Source organism: Trachypithecus francoisi, unplaced genomic scaffold (assembly GCF_009764315.1).
Source record: "Trachypithecus francoisi isolate TF-2019V2 unplaced genomic scaffold, Tfra_2.0 Lachesis_group15, whole genome shotgun sequence".
Lineage (NCBI taxonomy): Eukaryota > Metazoa > Chordata > Mammalia > Primates > Cercopithecidae > Trachypithecus > Trachypithecus francoisi.
This window is the reverse complement of record NW_022681460.1, coordinates 40,528,104-40,547,874: the sequence shown is the minus strand read 5'-3', so window position 1 is coordinate 40,547,874 and position 19,771 is coordinate 40,528,104. Positions and strand designations below refer to the sequence as shown.

Sequence of the window (19,771 nt, the reverse complement as noted above, 5' to 3'; positions counted from 1 at the left end):
CTACCAATGATGTTTTTCACAGAATTAGAAAAACCTATTCTAAAATTCATATGGAATCATAAAAGAGCCAAAATAGCCAAAGCGATCCTAAGCAAAAAGAACAAAGCTGTAGCATAGTTTGTAGTATAGTTTGAAGTCACATTACCTAAGTTCAAACTATACTACAAGACTACAATAACCAAAACAGCATGATACTGGTACAAAAACAGGCACATAGACAAATGGAACAGAATAGAGAGCCCAGACATAAAGCTGCACACCTATAACCATCTGATCTTTGACAAAGCCAACAAAAACAAGCAATGGGAAAAGACCATATTCAATAAATGATGCTGAAATAACTGGCTAGCCATATGTCAAACATTGAAACTAGACCCTTTTCTTTCACCATGTACAAAAATCAACTCAAGATGGATTAAAGACTTAAATATAAAACCTAAAATGATAAAAACCCTGGAAGATAATCTACGAAATAGCATTCTGAACATAGGCCCTGACAAATAGTCATGACAAAGACACCAAAAGCAATTCCAACAAAACCAAAAATTGACAAATGGGACCTAATTAAACTAAAGAACTTATGGACAGCAACAGAAACTATCACCGAAGACACCTCACAGAATGGGAAAAATATTTTGCAAACTATGCATCTGACAAAGGTCTACTATCCAGAATCTATAAAGAACTTAAACAAATTAACAAGCAAAAAACAACCCCATAAAAAAGTGCACAAAAGACATGAACAGACACATTTCAAAAAAGACATACATGCAGCCAACAAGTATATAAAAAAGTGCTCAACATTACTAATCATTAGAGAAATGCAACTCAAAACCACAATGAGATACTATCTCACACCAGTCAGAATGACTATGATTAAAAAGTAAAAAAATAACTGATGATGGAGAGGTTGCAGAGAAAAGGGAATGCTGATACACTGCTGGTGGCAATGCAAATTAGTTCAGTCATTGTGGAAAGCAGTTTGGCAATTTCTCAAAGAACTTAAAACAGTATTACCATTTAACCCAGCAATCCCATTACTGGGTATAGACCTAAAGTATTACAAATCATTCTACCATAAAGACACCTGCATGTGTATGTTCAGTGTAGCACTATTCACAATAGCAAAGACATGGAATCAACCTAAATGACCATCAGTGGTAGACAGGATAAAGAAAATGTGGTATGTATATATCATGGAATACTACACAGTCATAAAAAAGAATGAGATCATGTCCTTTGCAGCAACATGGATAGAGCTGGAGGCCATTATTATAAGCCAACTAACATGGGAACAGAAAACCAAATACCACATATTCTCACTTATAAGTCAGAGCTAAACATTGAGAATACATGGATGCAAAAAAGGGAACAAGACACTGGGGCCTACTTAATGGTAGAGGTTGGGAAAAGGGAGAAAATTGAAAAACTACTTATTGAGTATTATGCTTATTACCTGGGTGATGAAATAATCTGTACACCAAACCCTCATGAAACGTAATTTACCTGTATAACAAACCTGCACATGTACCCCTGAACCTAAAATGAAAGTTAAAAAAAAAATTCGATACTGAAATGCTGAAACCTAAGTAGAGAGAAGTTAACACCAAGAAGGCTATATTACGGTCCATAAAAAGACAAAATTCCTATTACATAATGTACATACAATCTAAAGTGTTTTGCTGATTCAAAAGCCCCTCTGAATAATATGACTCTTCTGAAAGAAGAATACCTGACAACGTGAGTGAGGGTGTGTGAAATGTGTAATTATATTAATGGAACTAAAAGGCCACTTTACAGATATTCTGTATCATCTTTGTAGTTTAGAATTAAATCCTACTTTTTATTTCAGAAATAGCCATTTCAAGTAATTACCTCTTCATCTTCTACCTTACTCAGTTTCATCACATTTAATACGCTTTTTTAAAAAGGCTGTCTTTTATGATTTGGCATCTTTGAAAATTCTCTGCGACTGCTAGTTGGCAATTAAGTGCAGTTGATATTGTCTCTTAACTAACAAAAGCAACATTATTATTAGAAATATTCAAACCAATCAACAAATTGCCCATGGGCCTAAGTTGGTGTCTGTAACATTTAGAGACTTTACTGGGGGAAATTAAAAAAAAAAACACAACACAATTAAATTAATTTATATTCCCATTTATATGGAGATTCATACCGTTATGTTTCAAAAGTATTAGTCACTAGTTAACTGAAATAGCATTGAAAAGAAAATTAAATAGGCATTGAAATAATGTATATTTAGAAATTAATATTTCAAAACATTCTGGCTAATAATTGTCCAGGTTTGCTATTTTATGTCCATATAAGAAGCAGACTATCACACTTGTTAAGAGTCAAACATGGATTTCAATTCCAGATCTGCCATTTAAGAACTGTGTGACTTCTTATCCTCTGAGTTAGTGCAAATTACTTAGTCTTTGTTATTGTTTTCATATATGCAAAATGGTGATTTTAATAGTATGTATATATATGTGCACAATGGGTTGTTGTGACGATGAAATGAGATATGCATATAAAATCCTTTGCTCACCATGTGAATCATAAGAAGTGCTAAATAAGGGGCATTTAATCAGCTTCACCATACTGTGTACTTTCATCTTCAAGAAAAACAGCAATCTTATTACCACATATAATTTGCTGTTTGAAATCAACCCCAAAGCTCTGGTAAACAAGATGTGTTTTCATTAGCCACATGTACTGACCATGAAGGTCCATTAGGCTAAATGAATCTCTGTCCTTGGAGCAAATAATTAGAAAGCATTAAGAGTATATATAGGCCAGGTGCGGTGGTGTGTGCCTATAATCCCAGCACTTTGGGAGGCCGAAGCAGGTGGATTACTTGAGGTCAGGCGTTCAAGACCAACTTGGCCAACTTGGTGAGACCCTGTCTCTACTAAAAATACAAAAATTAGCCAGGTGTGGTGGCGTGTCCCTGTAATCCAAGCTACTCAGGAGGCTAAGGCATGAGAATCACTTGAACCCAGGACGTGAAGGTTGCCGTGAGCCGAGATCACGCCATTGGCACTCCAGCCTGGATGAAAGAACGAGAGTCTGTCTCAAAAAAAAAAATGTATATATATATACACACACACAGGTATATATACATATATACATATATGTGTGTGTGTGTATACAAAAAAAGTATATATATACACACACACATATACATATGTATATATATGTGTGTGTGTATATATATAAATCAGAAACACTACATATACTTAAAGATTTTAAAATTTTAACAAATTGTCTTATAGCTTGGTCTTTGATCCTGAATCCAGAAGCATCCTCTCACCCCAGTCTGCACCCCCACATGGAGCACTACAGTGCCATACTGTCTCATGGTGGTAAAGTGCCAAGCACTCCTTGGTTCAGATGCCTGGTGAGGTCTGTTCTACACTGGAGGCACATCCAGGTGCCCTGCCCAGAGAGGACCCAATGGGGCCCCAGGACACAGTCTACCCAGGAAAGAACAAAAGCCCCCACCATTCAGCTCCGGGGGTACCACATAATTAGCTCCTGGTTTAGTGACAGTTTGGGAAGCATTGTCATCCTCTCTTTATCAATATTTTAAGAGAAACAAATAAACTATGGTGACTTACCCGGAAATAGTCGCTGCATGCTGCCAGGACGGCCTTGTGAGCATGGAATTTCTGTTCCTCAGCAATCAGGGTGATGTCACAGAGGATGCCATCACTCCTCTGCTGATTCAATGCTGCCAGGACGCTGTCATTGTGAGATTCGGAGTGGCAGAGCCTCTGGCCTGTCAGCATTTCTTGAATACTGCAAAGGAGAACAATCAAGTCAATGTTTCTCCTTTTACCAGCCCTGTGGGCCGGCTGCTCTCTCATTCCTTGAACATCAAATGAAGCAACAAGGGTTCCAGTGCACTCTATGAGTGTGACCATCTGTTCCCTCATTTTCTTTCTCTCCACCACTCTCTTGTTCTCCCTTTTTCTTATTCTCTCTGCTCCCCTCCCTGCAGGGTCTTTCTCTTTTTTACTGGTGCCTCTCTTTCTGTATTTGTGTTTGTGTGTGTTCATCTGTGGCTGCATACTGACCCAGGTCTCTGGACCTGCAAGCCTCTGTTTCTGGGCCCCGTCCCTTCAGTGTGTGAACATCTCTGAGTGCAAAACTTCCTCTGGATGTGTGTCTGGGCATGTGTACATGTGTGTGTGTGACCCTTCCCACTCTGTCCCCTCTCTCTAATTCCCTGATTCCTTCCCCACCTTTGTACCTTACCATGTCTCCCACAGGACACAAGACTGTTAACACATACAAGAAAACTGAGCAAATGTTAGTCAGGACAAAAAGGGCTGCAAGTGACCATTCCATGTAAAAGGCAATTAAACTAAAGAAGCTTACTATTAAACTTGGGAAATTGTGCACCATAAGAGCATCAAAAGGAATGCATTGTAAATGAAAACAAATTTAAAGCTGAAAGTAAAATTTATCTATTATCAGCCTTTAGTTTCTATGTATGATCATTATACTAGATTTATAATTGACTATATAACTTTCTTTTTGTTTCTACTTTGTGAGATTGCTAATTTTACCCATTGTGAGACTTACCCTTTCACTCTCTACACTAACCTAAAACATTTATCCTTATGTCCTTTTCAAAAGTCCCAGATGAAGCTCTAGATCATTCTACAATAATACAGAAGTAATGCCATAAACACAAAATGCAAACTTGCACTTTATAGACAGCTATGGACATTTTCAGCTCATGCCAATGGGAGTCTATACAGTGCTCTAAAATCTCAGAACCGGTATTGGACTAAGATGGGTGATCTGCCAGGAACAGGTTACTCCCAGAGTGAAAACAAGGGCCATCAAGCCCTGTTTCTGGCCAGCAGGTCCATCTCAAAGCTGAGTAAAAATATCATTGGGATGATTGAGCATTGTCTCTCCCATGTTGGTAATTCCTGTATCCAACCCCTCCCTCTGAGTGTGAAAGAGTTTCTCAGGGGAGCCAGAGTTGCCACCAGCCTAGTCTGCATGGTGGGTTTATTTGGCAGGGCTCTGCTCAGCCTGTGGTGCCAGTTGGCTGGTAAATTACAGTTAGGTACAAATCTCCATCTTAAAATTAACCAAATACTTCCTGTGAAATGCCAGAAGGCAGTCATTAAGCTTTATTGGACAGTTTTGACTAGGAAGCATCAGAAATGTCAGAAATATGGAAAGAAAAAAACTTGACAGACGGTGATGATATAGGAAGTTCCTGTGGGAAGGTGGGAGGATTATTTTCAGTTGAAATGTAGCAGTGAGTTTTGAAATGGTTACTGTCATTGAATATTCATCTAGTAGCTCAAGCCATAGGCAGACTTTCAAATCAGTAGTTAAAAACCTCATTCAGAAGCATAAATAATTTTTTGCAAATTTCTATGCAAAGTCTAGAATGGAGATTAATTAACATCACTCAATTACTTAGCATCTCAAATCAAGAAATGGAATAGTAATAGAAACATTGTATCAGCCAAGTAAAGCTTTAGGATAGTCTTTGAAAAATCTTTCCTAAAAGGATGACTTTTTAATAGATTTGAGAAACACATAGTGCTCACCACGTCCCATGAACTATTCTTAGTGATTTACAATGACTAGTTCATGTAATCTGCGCAACAACACCATGAGGCAGGTATTATTATTATCTTTATTTTATAGATAGAAAAACTGAAGGTCCAAGATCAGGTATTTTGAGAACATATCACCAAGAATATAATAATGTAATTCCTCCTCCTACTTAAAGAAAAAAAAAAGAGGCCAGGCATGGTGGCTCATGCCTGTAATCCCGGCACTTTGGGAGGCTGAGGCAGGTGGATCACTTGAGGTCAGGAGTTTGAGACCAGCCTGGTCAATATGGTGAAACCCCATATTGGGGTTTAATTAATACTATAGTAATACTCTGTTGTACTGTATTGTATCAACACACAAATTAGCCAGGTGTGATGGCGTGTACCTTAATCCCAGCTACTCAAGAAGCTGAGGCAGGAGAATTGCTTGAACCCAGTAAGTGGAGGTTGCAGTGAGCTGAGATCCTGCCACTGCACTCCAGCCTGGGCAACAGAGTGAGACTCTGTCTAATACACACACACACACACACACACACACACACACACACAATCTGTAAAAGAGCTGAAGAAATCTATGCTTAAGGGGAAAAATCATGAAAGTCCCTATTAACTTTATATTTATATTATGTATAATGAATCTCAAAATCAGCCTTTTAGAATAATATACATGAACAGAACAACATGACAAAGCAGTAAGAAATGTTTGAAATTTTGCTTCAAAAACATGTATCTTCATACTGTGACTAAAAGTTTTGGGATAGAAAATAGATTCTAATTATTATAACCTTAGAAAATATATTTGAAACATTCATAACTTATTTTCTCCATTTTTATATCACCTTAAATGTTAAATAAATGTGTTTCAAAATTTCATTTGTAGTGGAACAGAAGAATATATTAAGATAATTGCCTTAAAGTGTTTCCTTACTCATTTTCCAAATATAGTGCCACAATTCCTGTCCTTATTATTAACATTTAATTGGTACTTGCATTTTATATGTCTATTGAGAGTGAATAAATCTTGCCAGAAAAAGAGCAGCTGTAAACTGAAATTTGGCAAAGAATAAAAGACTCAGCTTTGAAACAATAGTGATGCTGCACAATTTCACAGGATCATTCAGCTGGGCTTGAAAATTCAAGCTTCAAGAAAACAACAAGCTAAATATTTAAGACAACAGTTGGCACAAGATCCCAAATATTTTGGAACCAATATGTTAGGGATCCTTAAAAGCAGAAACAAATACTCCAACATTTGGCAAGAAATAAAAGCCTCTTAATCAACAAATCATTATTGTATTCTGAAAGTAACTTCCCGCTCAACTCTCGGATGTAAATTTGTAAAACATCTCAACCCTCTAAATGTTAAGGCACACGTGGCCACAGAACATAGCTGGAAGGGAGCAGGCCCACTTCACCAAGTCAATAGTCATAAACCAAGGACGAGATAAATCAAAGACTGTAATGCATTATGTCTAAATTAAAATGGGGAGCTGACACATGCTTGCAAACAGCTCCCTCAGCATCTAGAACATATATCAAATTAGCAAACTAAGCCTCCCAACTTAGAGCAATGTCCCTCAATTTTTTGAGAAATAAAGAAAAAGGAAGGAAAAGTATATCCTAAAACTTCTAAATTGCTGGAAAAAAACTGAAAGCAAGAGCCATATTTCTCAAGGAAACACAGATTTGAGTGTCATCCTAAAACTGGAAAAGGTCTCCCACAGAAGCAATGCTGCCACCTCAGAATTCATCAGTGAGTGCAGAGAGTGTCCCGGCTTCCCCAATACAACCCCTTTCTCTCAGAGATGCCCTAGAACTGCATCAATACAAAAGAGTATGTGCTATATTAATACTATAGTAATACTCTATTTATTGTATTGTCTTGTATCAATACAATAGTAATAGTCTATTGTAGGGATACACCTATACAGTAGACACTAACCACACATGGTCACTGAGTACTTGAAATATGGCCAGTCCAAATTGAGATGTACCATACATGTAAAATGCACAATGGATGTCAAAGACAATATGAACAAAAGAAAGTAAAATAGCTCAATATTTCTGTACTGATTACATGTTTAAATTATAATATTTAGGGTATGTTGGGTTTACATAAAATGTATTTTTAAAATTAATTTTACCTTTTTTAGGGCCAGGCATGATGACTCACACCGGTAATACCAGCATTTTGGAAGGCCCAAGCGGGCAGATCATCTGAGGTCAGGAGTTCAGGACCAGACTGGCCAACATGGTGAAACCCCGTCTCTACTAAAAATATAAAAATTAGCCGGGTGTGGTGGCACATGCCGTATCCCAGTTACTCAGGAGGCTAAGGCAGAAGAATTACTTGAACACGGGAGATCGAGGTTGCAGTGAGCTGAGATTGTGCCACTGCACTCCAGCCTGGGCAACAAGAGTGAAACTCTGTCTCAACAACAACAAAAAACAATAATTTTACCTTTTTTAATATGGCTACCTGAATTTTTAAATTATAGATATGCTTCTCATTATGGTTCTGTTGGATACTCTATGAGTTCCCAGGGATATATGTCCCTCTATTTTTTCCCACCTGAACACTATAAGGGCTTTAGGCAACCCCTGTCAGACTGCCTGTGCAAACTGCTGTTCCTGTATTTCACAGGGCCCCACGTAGGCCCTCATGCAATAGTGGAAAGCCCCAGACTCTCTGAGCAGAAGATTGCTTTTTAGTAATGCCAGGGAGCAACCATTTGATCAGTCATATGTCAGTATCCAGAAACAGGGAAACAAATAAACGAGGTCTCAGGAAAGACGATTATTCATAACTTTAAGCCTTTAACTTTCACTCTGGAATTGATCACAAAAACTAATCAATCAAATGCAGAGAATGGCGTTCATTATATCATATTCCCTACTCATACTGAATCACTGCTTTAGTGCAAATTGCTACTTCAAGGTCATAGAGTCAACATTTTTTGGTCACAGAAATCCTATAGGGTTTGATGTTCATGGAAAGAATTTTGACGAAGTTCAGTCAGTTTTAAAGTTGTAAATTCCAAAAACAGCTATATGGTTTTAAACATCTGCATTTCAAATTTTAAAATCCAAGTCAATTTCTATGTCAGTGTTTACCTACAACTTGTATATACAAAAAATATGTAGTCGTTTTTAAGTAACACTACCAATAAGGTGTTACATACTTACATATTAAAAACAACCAAGTGGCATAAAGATTCTCATTTCTTAAGTAGGCTACTTTATACAAGAAAGAAAAAGACTGGACAAAAAGTCTGACAGTAATAATTATGCATAATTATCTCAATTCAGTCTATTGGTGAACTATCAAGTGAGTGTCTTAAATCACTTAAACTATGTAGTCAAAATATTTTCATGAAAATTAAAGACATTAATATTTTTAAAATTCTATTTAAGGTGGTAGGCTATTAAAGGACCCTATAATAAAATAATTTTATTTCTATAGAACACTTTATAATTTATAAACACTTTAAAATGAACTTGGTCAATTAATAACAATGGTCATAATAAGCAAAGAAGATACAATATGCTTAGACAATTATTAAATAATGAAAACTCTGTAGAAAGGAACTTAATTATAAATGAACAGTTTTGTTTCCTTCCTTCCCTCATTCATTTACCCAACAAATATTTATTAAGCCTGGGCCAGGTGTTGTGCTGGGTGCCAGGGACAAAATGGTGAGCAAACCATATATGGTAGCAGTCCTTAGCAGTCCTCATGGAGCATTCAGTACAGTGGGGCAGTTACACATTCATCAAATAATCTGGCCTCCCTAAAGAAATAATACTTGAGCTGCTGGCTGAAGGATGAGAACAAGTTAATCTGGTAAAAAAAGAAGGTTTTCCAGGCAGGAGAACAGCAAATGCTATGATCCTGTGGCGGGAGGGAACATGGCCCTTACAGAGTGTCTACAGAAAGTTAACAGCTAGGGACGAAGAAGAACGTGGTGCAGGTAAGCCCCGAGCAGCAGAGGCCTGAGCCCACTTGTGCAGGAATTCTGGGCCAGGTTATCCTAAGGGCAATGGGAAGTCACAGAAAAGGTCACTCAAGCTGTAGTACCAAGAGCAGTAGGGGAGACTGGGCCAGACTAGAGCAGACCCAGACTGTGGCTATGGTTCAGGTGAGTGATGGAGTTGGACCTTGGAGCCCAAGGAGCATTCAGATGAAGTTTCAGAAAGGTGAATGGGATTAAAAGTTATTTAGAGGGAAAATCTACAGGTCTTGGTGTTAGATTACATATTGAGGTGAGTGGGAGGAAGATTTCCAGAAGACGCCTACATTTCTGGCTTATACAACTTGATATTTCCAGAATAGGAAACAAATGAAAGAGGATCAGAATTGTAGAAAAGAATGATGATGAACTTGGTTTGGGACACGTTAAGTTTGAGTTGTCTTTAAGATATCCAAGCACAGATGTCAAATATGTAGCTTGATTCATGGATCTGGAGCTCAGAAAGGAGTCTTTGCTAGAAATGTAAATCTGTAACTCATCTGCATAGGGAAGGTGACAATACAGCTGTATCTCAAGAACATGGCTGAGAAACAAGCAACAGTCAAAGTTGCTGAGAATATATGAAAGATCGATTTGAAGCACAGAGGCAGGTTTGGGCTTAGTTGTGGGAAAGGATTGCCTCTTGAGTGGCAGGGAATCAGTGGACCAGAAACACATACTAGAACTCTGGGCACTTTTTGGCTTGTGGAATCTAAAGATTTTTGTGGAACTAGTCTCTACTAGACAATATAGGCATGGAACTATGAATAGCTCAGTTCATCCGGATTGGGGTTTTCTCAAACAAATGCATCAAAAATACAGGAAATGTGAGAACTTAAGGGTTTAGCAACAGTGATAGAATCTAAACTGCTTAAGAAGGAAAATGAGGAAAGGAAAGATCAGATGGGTTGGTAGAAAGTAGCAGAGCCAATAAATGAGACATTACAGTGAGGTCAGAGTACAACCGTAACGGGTAAATCAGCAAGCTAGAAGGAGAGGAGGCTACAGTGAGAGTAAAATGACTGATAGTGTGATTTCAGAAACAGAGTAATTATTGAGGATGACAAGGTCTGAGGTGTGGCCATGAAACTGGGCAGCTGAGTGCAGGGAGAAGGTCTTTGGAGATAAGCAGATTGAAGGTCCAAGGACCATGAAGCAGACACATCCTCCGTGCTGACACTGAGGGCCCTGGGGGTATAGTAAGAGGTTCGTGATGAGGAGGAAGACTGCAAGCCAGGTGCCGTAGTGCTCAGTGAGTAAAGGACAATGACCCCGACCACAGTTAGGAAGAGGAGAGCCTGAGAGAGATAGAGGGCACCGTCTCCAGAAGAGTATGTCTTTGTTGTTTTTGTGGCTGTGCTTTCTCAATCAATCAATTTGTGGAGTGACGGTCTAGAAGCAAAACCATGCCCTGGGATGATGACAATCTCTCTACCCATCCTTGACATACATGAGATGTGAGGAAATAACAATGCCACTACTTTGAGAGTACTACAAGGGAAATGGTCCTCAGAGGAGGATGGATCTCAGTGAAGTCTGAGACGAACAGAGCTTTTCAGGACAAGGAGATGATACAGCAGAATATGTGGTTGTGCTGTGACACTTCCACATGACACAGTGAGAGAGTGTGAGAGGTGGGGAAGGGAGGGCTCTTGGTTGAAGCAGAAAAGGAGACAACATTATAGAGATGATTGCACTGTAGAAGACAGATGACCATGGAATGGGAGTTGATTAATAAGAATGGGATGGCAGACTTAAAAGTAAAAACTTATTTTAAGTATGCACACTGATCCTGGTAGCCAGGAATAAATAGCTTGGCTGAGGTGGTGGCAGACAGACACCATGGTCTCCATGTGCTGTATTGGTTGCATGCCAGGTCTAGAGCAGGGTTTCTCAGCCTCAGTATTACTGACATTTTGGACTAGATGTTTTTTTGCTGTAGGGGGTTGCCCTATGCATTGCAAGATGTTTAAAATGATTCCTGGCCTCTACCCAGTAGATGCCAATTGTATCCACAGTCCCAGTGACATCCAAAAACATTGTCAGATATTGCACAAAGTACCCTGGTGGTGAAATCATCCACCATTGAGAATCACTGATTGAGAGCAAAAGACTCACATGGGGAGTGCAGAGGCGTTACACCTGCTACAGCAATGTCACCAGTTCTCAACACATTTCTGGAACAAATCACCTCTAATAGCTTCAGAGTCACGGAAAGAAACTGGTCTCATTACTTAACAAACACCCAATTCTTAAGAAAAATGTATTCCCCAGGTTTATCATCTTTCTTATTATTTGCTCTGAAGATATTTTGACTGTTCCCTCAGAGGATGATGCAGATTTACCTCCAGTGAGACTATTCAAATGAATGCCATGCATTTCCTCATTGGCTGCCCCTCAGTTTCTGGAATGTGCCAAGCTCCTTCCTGCCTCAGGGTATCCCCCCTTCAAATCTCAGGTATACAGCCTGTCTCAGGAAGGCATTTTCTTGCTCTATCTATGCTGTACTTTTCCTTCAGAGCACTTTCACAATTATTTTTGCATCATTACTGGTGTGCTTATTTGTTTAATGACTGTTTCCCCCATAGAATATACATTTTAAGAGGGAAGGAACCTTATCTGTTTTATTCATAGCTGGATCCTCAGCACCAAACAGAGTACTTGGCTTAATTAATATCTATTAAATAAATGAATTATTAAAAGGAAATGTTGTGAGCATTTTGAGAATAAGCATTGTACTCCCCAAAGTGATTGCCTTAAAGGAGGCTCTCTCTCTCTCTCTCTCTCTCTATATATATATATATATACACACACACACACACACACACGTATGCATAATTTTTTGATTCTTTTTTATGTCATATACCTTTATAGTAGCATACCTTTGTTTGAAGGAAGTTAGCATCCTAAATAAGGAAAAAATATTAAAAAGCAGTATGATTCAAAGAATCAGGAAACATGTTTAGGTTTGACAAATAACTAGGTCACAGCAGTTAGTCCTTGTGCCACCACAGTAAATTCACAAAAGCTCTGACTAGTTTGTTGATTCTTTCAAATATGCATTAAATCTCTGCTCTGTGCTTGATCCTGCAACGTGCAATGCACCTATTTGAGGGCTCACTACAGCATGCAGGGACACACCCCGCAGGGCATACCTGAGGCAGCGTTCAGACGGCATTTTCCAGCTGGGTTCCTCAGGTTCTCAGCCTTAGAAGTGTGCAGAGGAATCAGCAAGCATTCCAGCTGAATAAAAAGACAAGAGAAAAGGGTGCATTGAGCTAAATGCAGAAAAGCAAACTTTGGGTCTTCCTGATGCTAAAGCTTTTGAATTCCAGGGAGGCAGCTTGGAGAGTTTTACTGTCCACATAAAACATTCTGACACAATGCTCCTTTAACAAGTAATTGTTCTGGATATTTTTAAGTTTTTTCACTTTATTGAAGCTTCAAAGACTAGGAAGTAAAATATGTTTGAGAATCAACAATAGTAATTAAGTGTTAAAGTAAAAATTAAAACACCAGATGGGATGGCCAAAGGAAAAAACTAAGATTTGATAAACCACAAATCTAAACCACAAATACTAGTTGACTTGTCATTTGTAGAGATTTCATTTTCCTTACAAATATGATTAGTGGAATTAAATTAAAATAAAGTACCTCATGGCTAAGTGTCTATAGAAATACAATTTTCTATTCAAGAAGCAGATTTCTGAAAAGTAGGTGGAAAAAATAACATAGAGAAGATAAAAATTAGTAGGAAATGAAAAATGGATTCTTATAGAGGCTTCAAAATTGCATAATTGAAATATATAACAGGATGCAGTTGTCAGGCTTGAAATTGCTCCTTGGCTATTCAAGCATGCTTACTCATTTAGTCCCTGCCCCCATCCCCCGTCTTTGCTTTTAATCATTGGAGTAACTCTGACTAGAAAAATAAATTATTTGAATAGTCTTGGTCCTGGTCCATGACTACACTTTACAACCCTCAGTAGAGGTTCTAGCTCCCATTTTCTAATGCACCCAAGTGGCTAAATTAATTAGAATCTGGATAAGCTAAATAGGCTTCCTTCTGTCTCAATTTTATTTTGAAAAGCAATAACAGGATGAAAATGCTTATGAAAGGAATATGTTAAGCTGTGCCTATTTCTGCTGATTTGTATAAAAGAGAGAGCTACGATTTACAATCTGACCGAAATACAATATTTGTTATACTGTATACAAACCCTCAATTGGTGTGACTGCATAATACTTCACATAGCATATCATCGTTGGTTAACTATTCCATTTTACTGAACATTAGGTTGCTGGGTTGCTTTGAATATTTTTCATACAACTATATTTTTGTTTCTTATTTTCTTTGATTATTAAAAATAGTATGTCTCTATTTTCATTTATTTCTAATTTAAGTCTTAATGAACCTAAAAGTGAGTCTCATTTTTAATTGCCCCATTATGACTGAGCAGCATGAGCAGTCACAGTAATTCAAGGCACGTTGTTTAATTAGCCAAGAGACTTGCTTAGCAACCTAATGTTGCTACAGTGTCCTTTCAGAATCTAGGTTATAAACTCCAGTCTTTTCTAGCCTAACACAAACTCCAACAGGCATGGACACTTGAGCTTTAAAGCTACAAAGAATATTTATTACTACAGGGAGGTGTAACACCTTAATCTTTCTGAAAGTCCATTGTTTTTAAAACACTCCCAACAACTGAATGGAGAACAAAAATCCTAAAGTTAAAATAATCTCAAATTAAATGGCACATCTAACTTGATATGTTTCATTTCAAACATGATCATTAAAAATAATAAGATAGATGAAATTCTCTTTTACAGATATTTATCGTTTGGAGACCAACTCACTAAATCAGGTGTTTCTAAAATTGTTGAATTATAAGCCACTATATACTACAAAGCTTAGGAAACTGGACACCGTTTTAAAGGTGAATTAACTAGGTGCCCACCAGTGGTAGACTGGATTTAAAAAATGTGGTATATATACACCATGGAACACTGTGTATTAATAGCTACAAAAAAGAAGAAAATCTTGTCCTTTGCAGCAACATGGATGCAACTGAAGGCCATTATCCAAAACGAATTAACACAGGAACAGAAAAACAAATACCACATGTTCTTCTCACTTACAAGTGAGTCAAGCATTGAGTATCCCTAGGTGTAAAGATAGGAACCACAAACATTGGGGACAAATAGAAGGAGGCTGGCGGCATGGGCTATAAAACTACCTATTAGGTAGTATGTTCATTACCCGGGTGACGGGATCATCCATATCCCAAACCTCAGCATCATGCAACATACTCATGTAACAAACCTACACATGTACCCGCTAAATCCAAAATAAAAGTTGAAATTATTTTTTTCCAAAGGTGAGTTAAAATGAGTTAAGGATTAATCACCACTGGAAGAGGTTTATTATTTACTATTTTTACTACATATTATTTACTATTTATTATTCCCTATGTCCTCTATATTTATATATTGGAGAGAGATATATATAGAGAGAATTAAATTTTGTTAGCAAATACATTTGTTTTTATAAAAAGTTTCCCCTCACCATAAGTAGAGTGAACAACATGGCTACTTGTAAGCTCCAGCCAGACACCTCTTCTCCCTCTTCCCACTTCCTTGCACTTTTTCCCATGCCTAGTATGTGGATTAACCCAAGGCTGTTTCCCCCTCACAGCCCAGGGAGATCCAGGCCAGTCTCCTGCAGTTCCCCTCCTCAGAATACAGAAATGATCAGAGCTGAGCCAGCTGAGTGGAGCATTAGGAAGCAGAGCAATATGAAGAAAGGCCAGAGTTGCTCTCCAGGTAGCCAACATTTAGGGCTCTCACACACTCTCAGAGATAGAACTACATATATCACAAACCCCAAAGGAGTGCTATGTGGGCCTGGAAGCAAATGAGGTGACTCTTTTTCTGTCACTTAAGAGTGATCACCTTTGAGATCTCTTTCAACTGTGACCATCTACAATCTTCTGAGCCATTGGCATGACAAAGATTCTCTTTTAGACCAAACTCTAGTCATACTCCTCTGAGCTCTTTTTCAAGTAGGCCCTGTCCTTCGGTATGTCCTCAGGAGCTTTGTGGTCAACTACTGAACAATGAAAATATTATTTTGGTGCACAGATAATTTATTGATTTTACTAAACACTTAAAGACAAGGAATATATAAAAATAGTTAAGAAAACTTGTTAAAATTTTAAGTATCCATCAGCCTTTCGGTTCAGCTTAATGAACCCAGGAAGGAGGAAGGGATTTGCCTCTATTGCATAACTACTATAAAAAAACAAGGCAGAGAGGGTACCAGAATAGCCACCCCAAAATATGCCTCCTTAGCACATGGATCATTTTGACCTAAAAGCCACTGAGAACCAGCAGATAGATGCAGGAATAGCTCTAAACACAGGGTACCGTTGTCCTTTTGTAAAGAAAATTTACATTTATAAAGAACATTTTCATAATTTCTTTTCATAAAAGGTCTCTTCCTCTCCTGGACCACGAAGAGGAGGACTCCTAACTCTTATCAATGGAGAAGGTACTGACTTCAATCTGCACAACAAACCTTACTGAACAATTCTTTTTTACAGTACTTTTCCTGGTCATCTTTCTGTAACTTGTCTTTCCCATCCAGAAGCCCCAAACCCCTTTTCCTTTGATTATCCTAAGATCATATGTCAGGCCAAGTTCTAACCACTCCTTTGGGTTAGTCATCACTGGGTGCTCCCACGTGTATCTGTGATGAACATGGAAATAAATTTCCGTTTCTTTTTCTCTTGCTAATCTGTCTTTGGTGGTCTAAAAATATAGAGGCCCTGCTGAAAAATCAAAGATGGATAGAGGAAAAAAGATTTTACCCCCTCCCCTACAACAGGCATAGTGGTTTTCATTTAACAGTGTAAAAGTTCAGCTACTGTAGTAACTTCTCAAAGTGAGAAATGACCCCCAAAAGACTAGTACCACAAATTTCAGTCTTTGTGATTAAAAATACAACCAAACAAATCCAGCTTGCAAACAAAAATAAAACACACATTTTACAAAATGAAGCTGTTTGTACATATCGATGTGCAACTAGGCTAGGCTAGTTTCTTACCTTTTCCAAGACTCAATTTCTTCATTTTCTAAAAATACAGATAATATTACCTTATCACAGGGCTGTATAGTGTATGTAGAGTACCTAGTGCAATGGCTGACACATCACAGGGTCATAGTAAACATCATTGTGTGTCTTCTTTTGTTATAGAATACAAATATGAATCATGTAGCGATTTGATCCAGTGACAGGAATCTCTGAACATTTTTTTTTGTTTCACTTTTTGGTAATGTAGTTCATATGCCAAATACTAGTGTTTGTAATACCAAAAATGTGTATAGCAGTAATCCTTCAAGGACTGTTCTCAAGACAACTTTACAGCTGGTGAAGACTCAGACCCCCTTCTCCAAGCTCTCCAGAGAAAGCTGGGCATTTACCCCCAGAAACACAGCAAACATTTCTTAAAATATAGCAATTTTTTCACATAATTGAAATTATTTACCACCCTCACCCTTAGGAAATGTTCATTAGTGGAATGTCCTCCATTTCTGGTAAGTCTCTTCAAATATAATCTGGTACATAGGATTGATGGGATCTAACCTCTTTATAGTCTTTATTTTTATTAAAATGTTTCAAAATTGGTAGAGTCTCACGGGTTTTTTTTTTAAGTCAAACTTGAAAATATATTTACACAGACAAAATAAATATATTATTAAACAGTAATAGTGCACAAGAGAAACATGATTAAGCCCTCCAAACTAGCTGGCTAGGTTTTACTTACTTACTTCTAGTTGATCTTAAAACCCCCACTAGCAAGTCACATGACCGAACAATACATAACTAAACTCCCACTCGCTACCTTATGGGTAACATCTCTGACAATGGGTCACGGTAGTAACGGTGCTTATAGTTATTTTTCAGAAACTAGGGGGCAGCTTTTGTCTGGTTCAAGCCAGATGAGACCTTCACAAGTTGGTTGCACAGGCTGGGCCTGCAACAGCTGCCTGAAGAGGGAACTTCTTGATATCAGAGAGCCAAAAACTCCATTATCAGATTACGCTAGTGCCACCATTTTCTGCACATATATCCTATGAAGAACCATACAGCTTAATTACCCTTGTGCAGAAAGCCCTATTACCTCACCTTTCCGACTCACCAATCATCTTTCCCTATACTTTAGACCACCCCACTTTCTGTCACACACATACCTCCAAGCCCTATTTTCAGAGAGGTGGATCTGAGATTTATTTCCCTGGCCCTGCACATTGAAGCCTTCTGAATAAAATCTTTTCTTTTTTGCAAAAGCTGTCACCACAGTGATTGGCTTGCTGCATAGAGGCAGAACAAGCCTGGCCAGTAACAAAAGGTGGAGGAAAAAAGTAAGTGTCCTATAGGTCTTGATGACATACAAAGAAAGAAGGACTAGATAAGCTAAGTTAGTTTAATATAATCAATAAACATAAGATACTAAAAATTAAGCTACCTTAATTATGTGGATGCATACCAATCCTACCAACATATAAGAGACTGGCGAAGAACTCAACTCTGACCTTTTTTTCTCTTGCCCAAATTACTATCTAAAGGGGTATGGGGAGTCATGCCCTACAAACCATAAAGTCTCATCCAAGGGGTTTTATTTAACCCTATATAACGTGGCTTGCTTTCCAACCTGATGCTGGCATAACATCACATGGCAGATGAAGAAAGAAATAAAAATATTTCAACCCCAAATACATGTTCTTTGCCATATCTTGAAATAGTCCTCCAAAGCTGACTCTTGTGGACAAAAATCTACATTCTGAAGAGAATCCCCTTCCTTGCCCTTCATTTTTTTCCTGATCTAGGAGACAACTGACTTACAGTGTATTCTTTCTGAAGCCTCTACCTGGGGACTACTTCTGTGTAATGAGAACCTTGGTCTCCACAACCCCTTACCTTAACCCAGACATTCCTTTCTGTTGATTCTAGTCCTTTGGACAATAATTAAACCCTTTTAACCAAATGCCAATCAGAAAATCTTTGAATCTACCTATGACCCAGAAGCCCCCGCTTCCAGCTGTCACACCTTTCCAGACCAAACCAATGTACATCTTACATGTATTGACTGATGTCTTATGTCTCCCTAAAATGTATAAAACCAAGCTGTATCCTGAACACCTTGGGCACATGTTCTCAGGATCTCCTGAGGGCTGTGTCGGAGGCCACTGGTCACTCATATTTGGCTCAGAATAAATCCCTTCAAAATATTTTACAGAGTTTGACACTTTTTGCCAACACTGGTTTATTCTTGCTATTATCACATTTTTTTTAATAATGTTTGTGTGTAATACTCCAATAATGCCTTATAATTTTTAAAGAGAAAAACAAATTATTATTAACATGTTCAACATACATACAGGTGGGAGCCCCCAGTGATGAGTAATTCAAGGAGTGGTTAGAACTTGGCCTTACATACGATCTTAGGATAATCAAAGGTAAAGGGGTTTTGGGCTTCTACATGGGAACGACAAGTTATGGGAAGATGACCAGGAAAAGTACGATAAACAAGAATTGTTCAGTAAGAACAGGGAAAATGCTAGTCCTCCTCCTCCTGCACAGGTCATCATGTGAGTGGCAGAGCAGGCCTTTCTCAGTGTCTTGTTAAAAGGAAACAATGGTGATAGCTATAACAATGATGAAAATGATAGGACCTTAATTAAACACTTAATAAGTGTCCAGCACAGTGGACACTTTTCCCTACCTTATTTACTATCCCCATTCTGTTTGGATCTGGATAATAAGGCATAATGAGGTCAAGGAATTTACTAAAAGACACACAAGTAATGAATAGTGAAATTAGGCTTCAAATCCAACAGACTGACTCCAGAGTCCATACCCTTAACCACACCTAATAAGTAAAAAAGGGAACCTATTCCAGGACACGGTTATACCCTGAAGTGCTAAAGAGACCAAAGACCAACAGCCTCGGGCACCTAGTACCGGGGCAGGTGAGTTAAGGCAACTTTGAATCAGTACAAAGGAGGTTTCCAACAATCTAAGATGCACACAGACTATGTGAGGTAATACCTCTGTCACTAGAAGTGAAAAATAGGACCATAATAGACTTGGCCTTGTTTTGA

At 38.1% G+C, this 19,771-nt stretch overlaps 1 protein-coding gene across 3 annotated transcripts in view; it reads right to left on the bottom strand.

The window, feature by feature from the left end:
- The window catches only part of KLHL32 (kelch like family member 32), a 223,090-nt gene that overhangs the window by 167,206 nt on the left and 36,113 nt on the right, over positions 1 to 19,771 (bottom strand). For all 3 annotated transcript variants that reach the window (XM_033234659.1, XM_033234662.1, XM_033234660.1), the window contains 2 exons: positions 12,763 to 12,850; positions 3,627 to 3,807 (listed from right to left, as the gene is read on the bottom strand). In XM_033234659.1, the coding sequence (XP_033090550.1) occupies positions 3,627 to 3,807; positions 12,763 to 12,785 (204 nt within the window). In that variant the 5' untranslated portion in view covers positions 12,786 to 12,850. The remainder of the gene's footprint in view (positions 1 to 3,626; positions 3,808 to 12,762; positions 12,851 to 19,771) is intronic.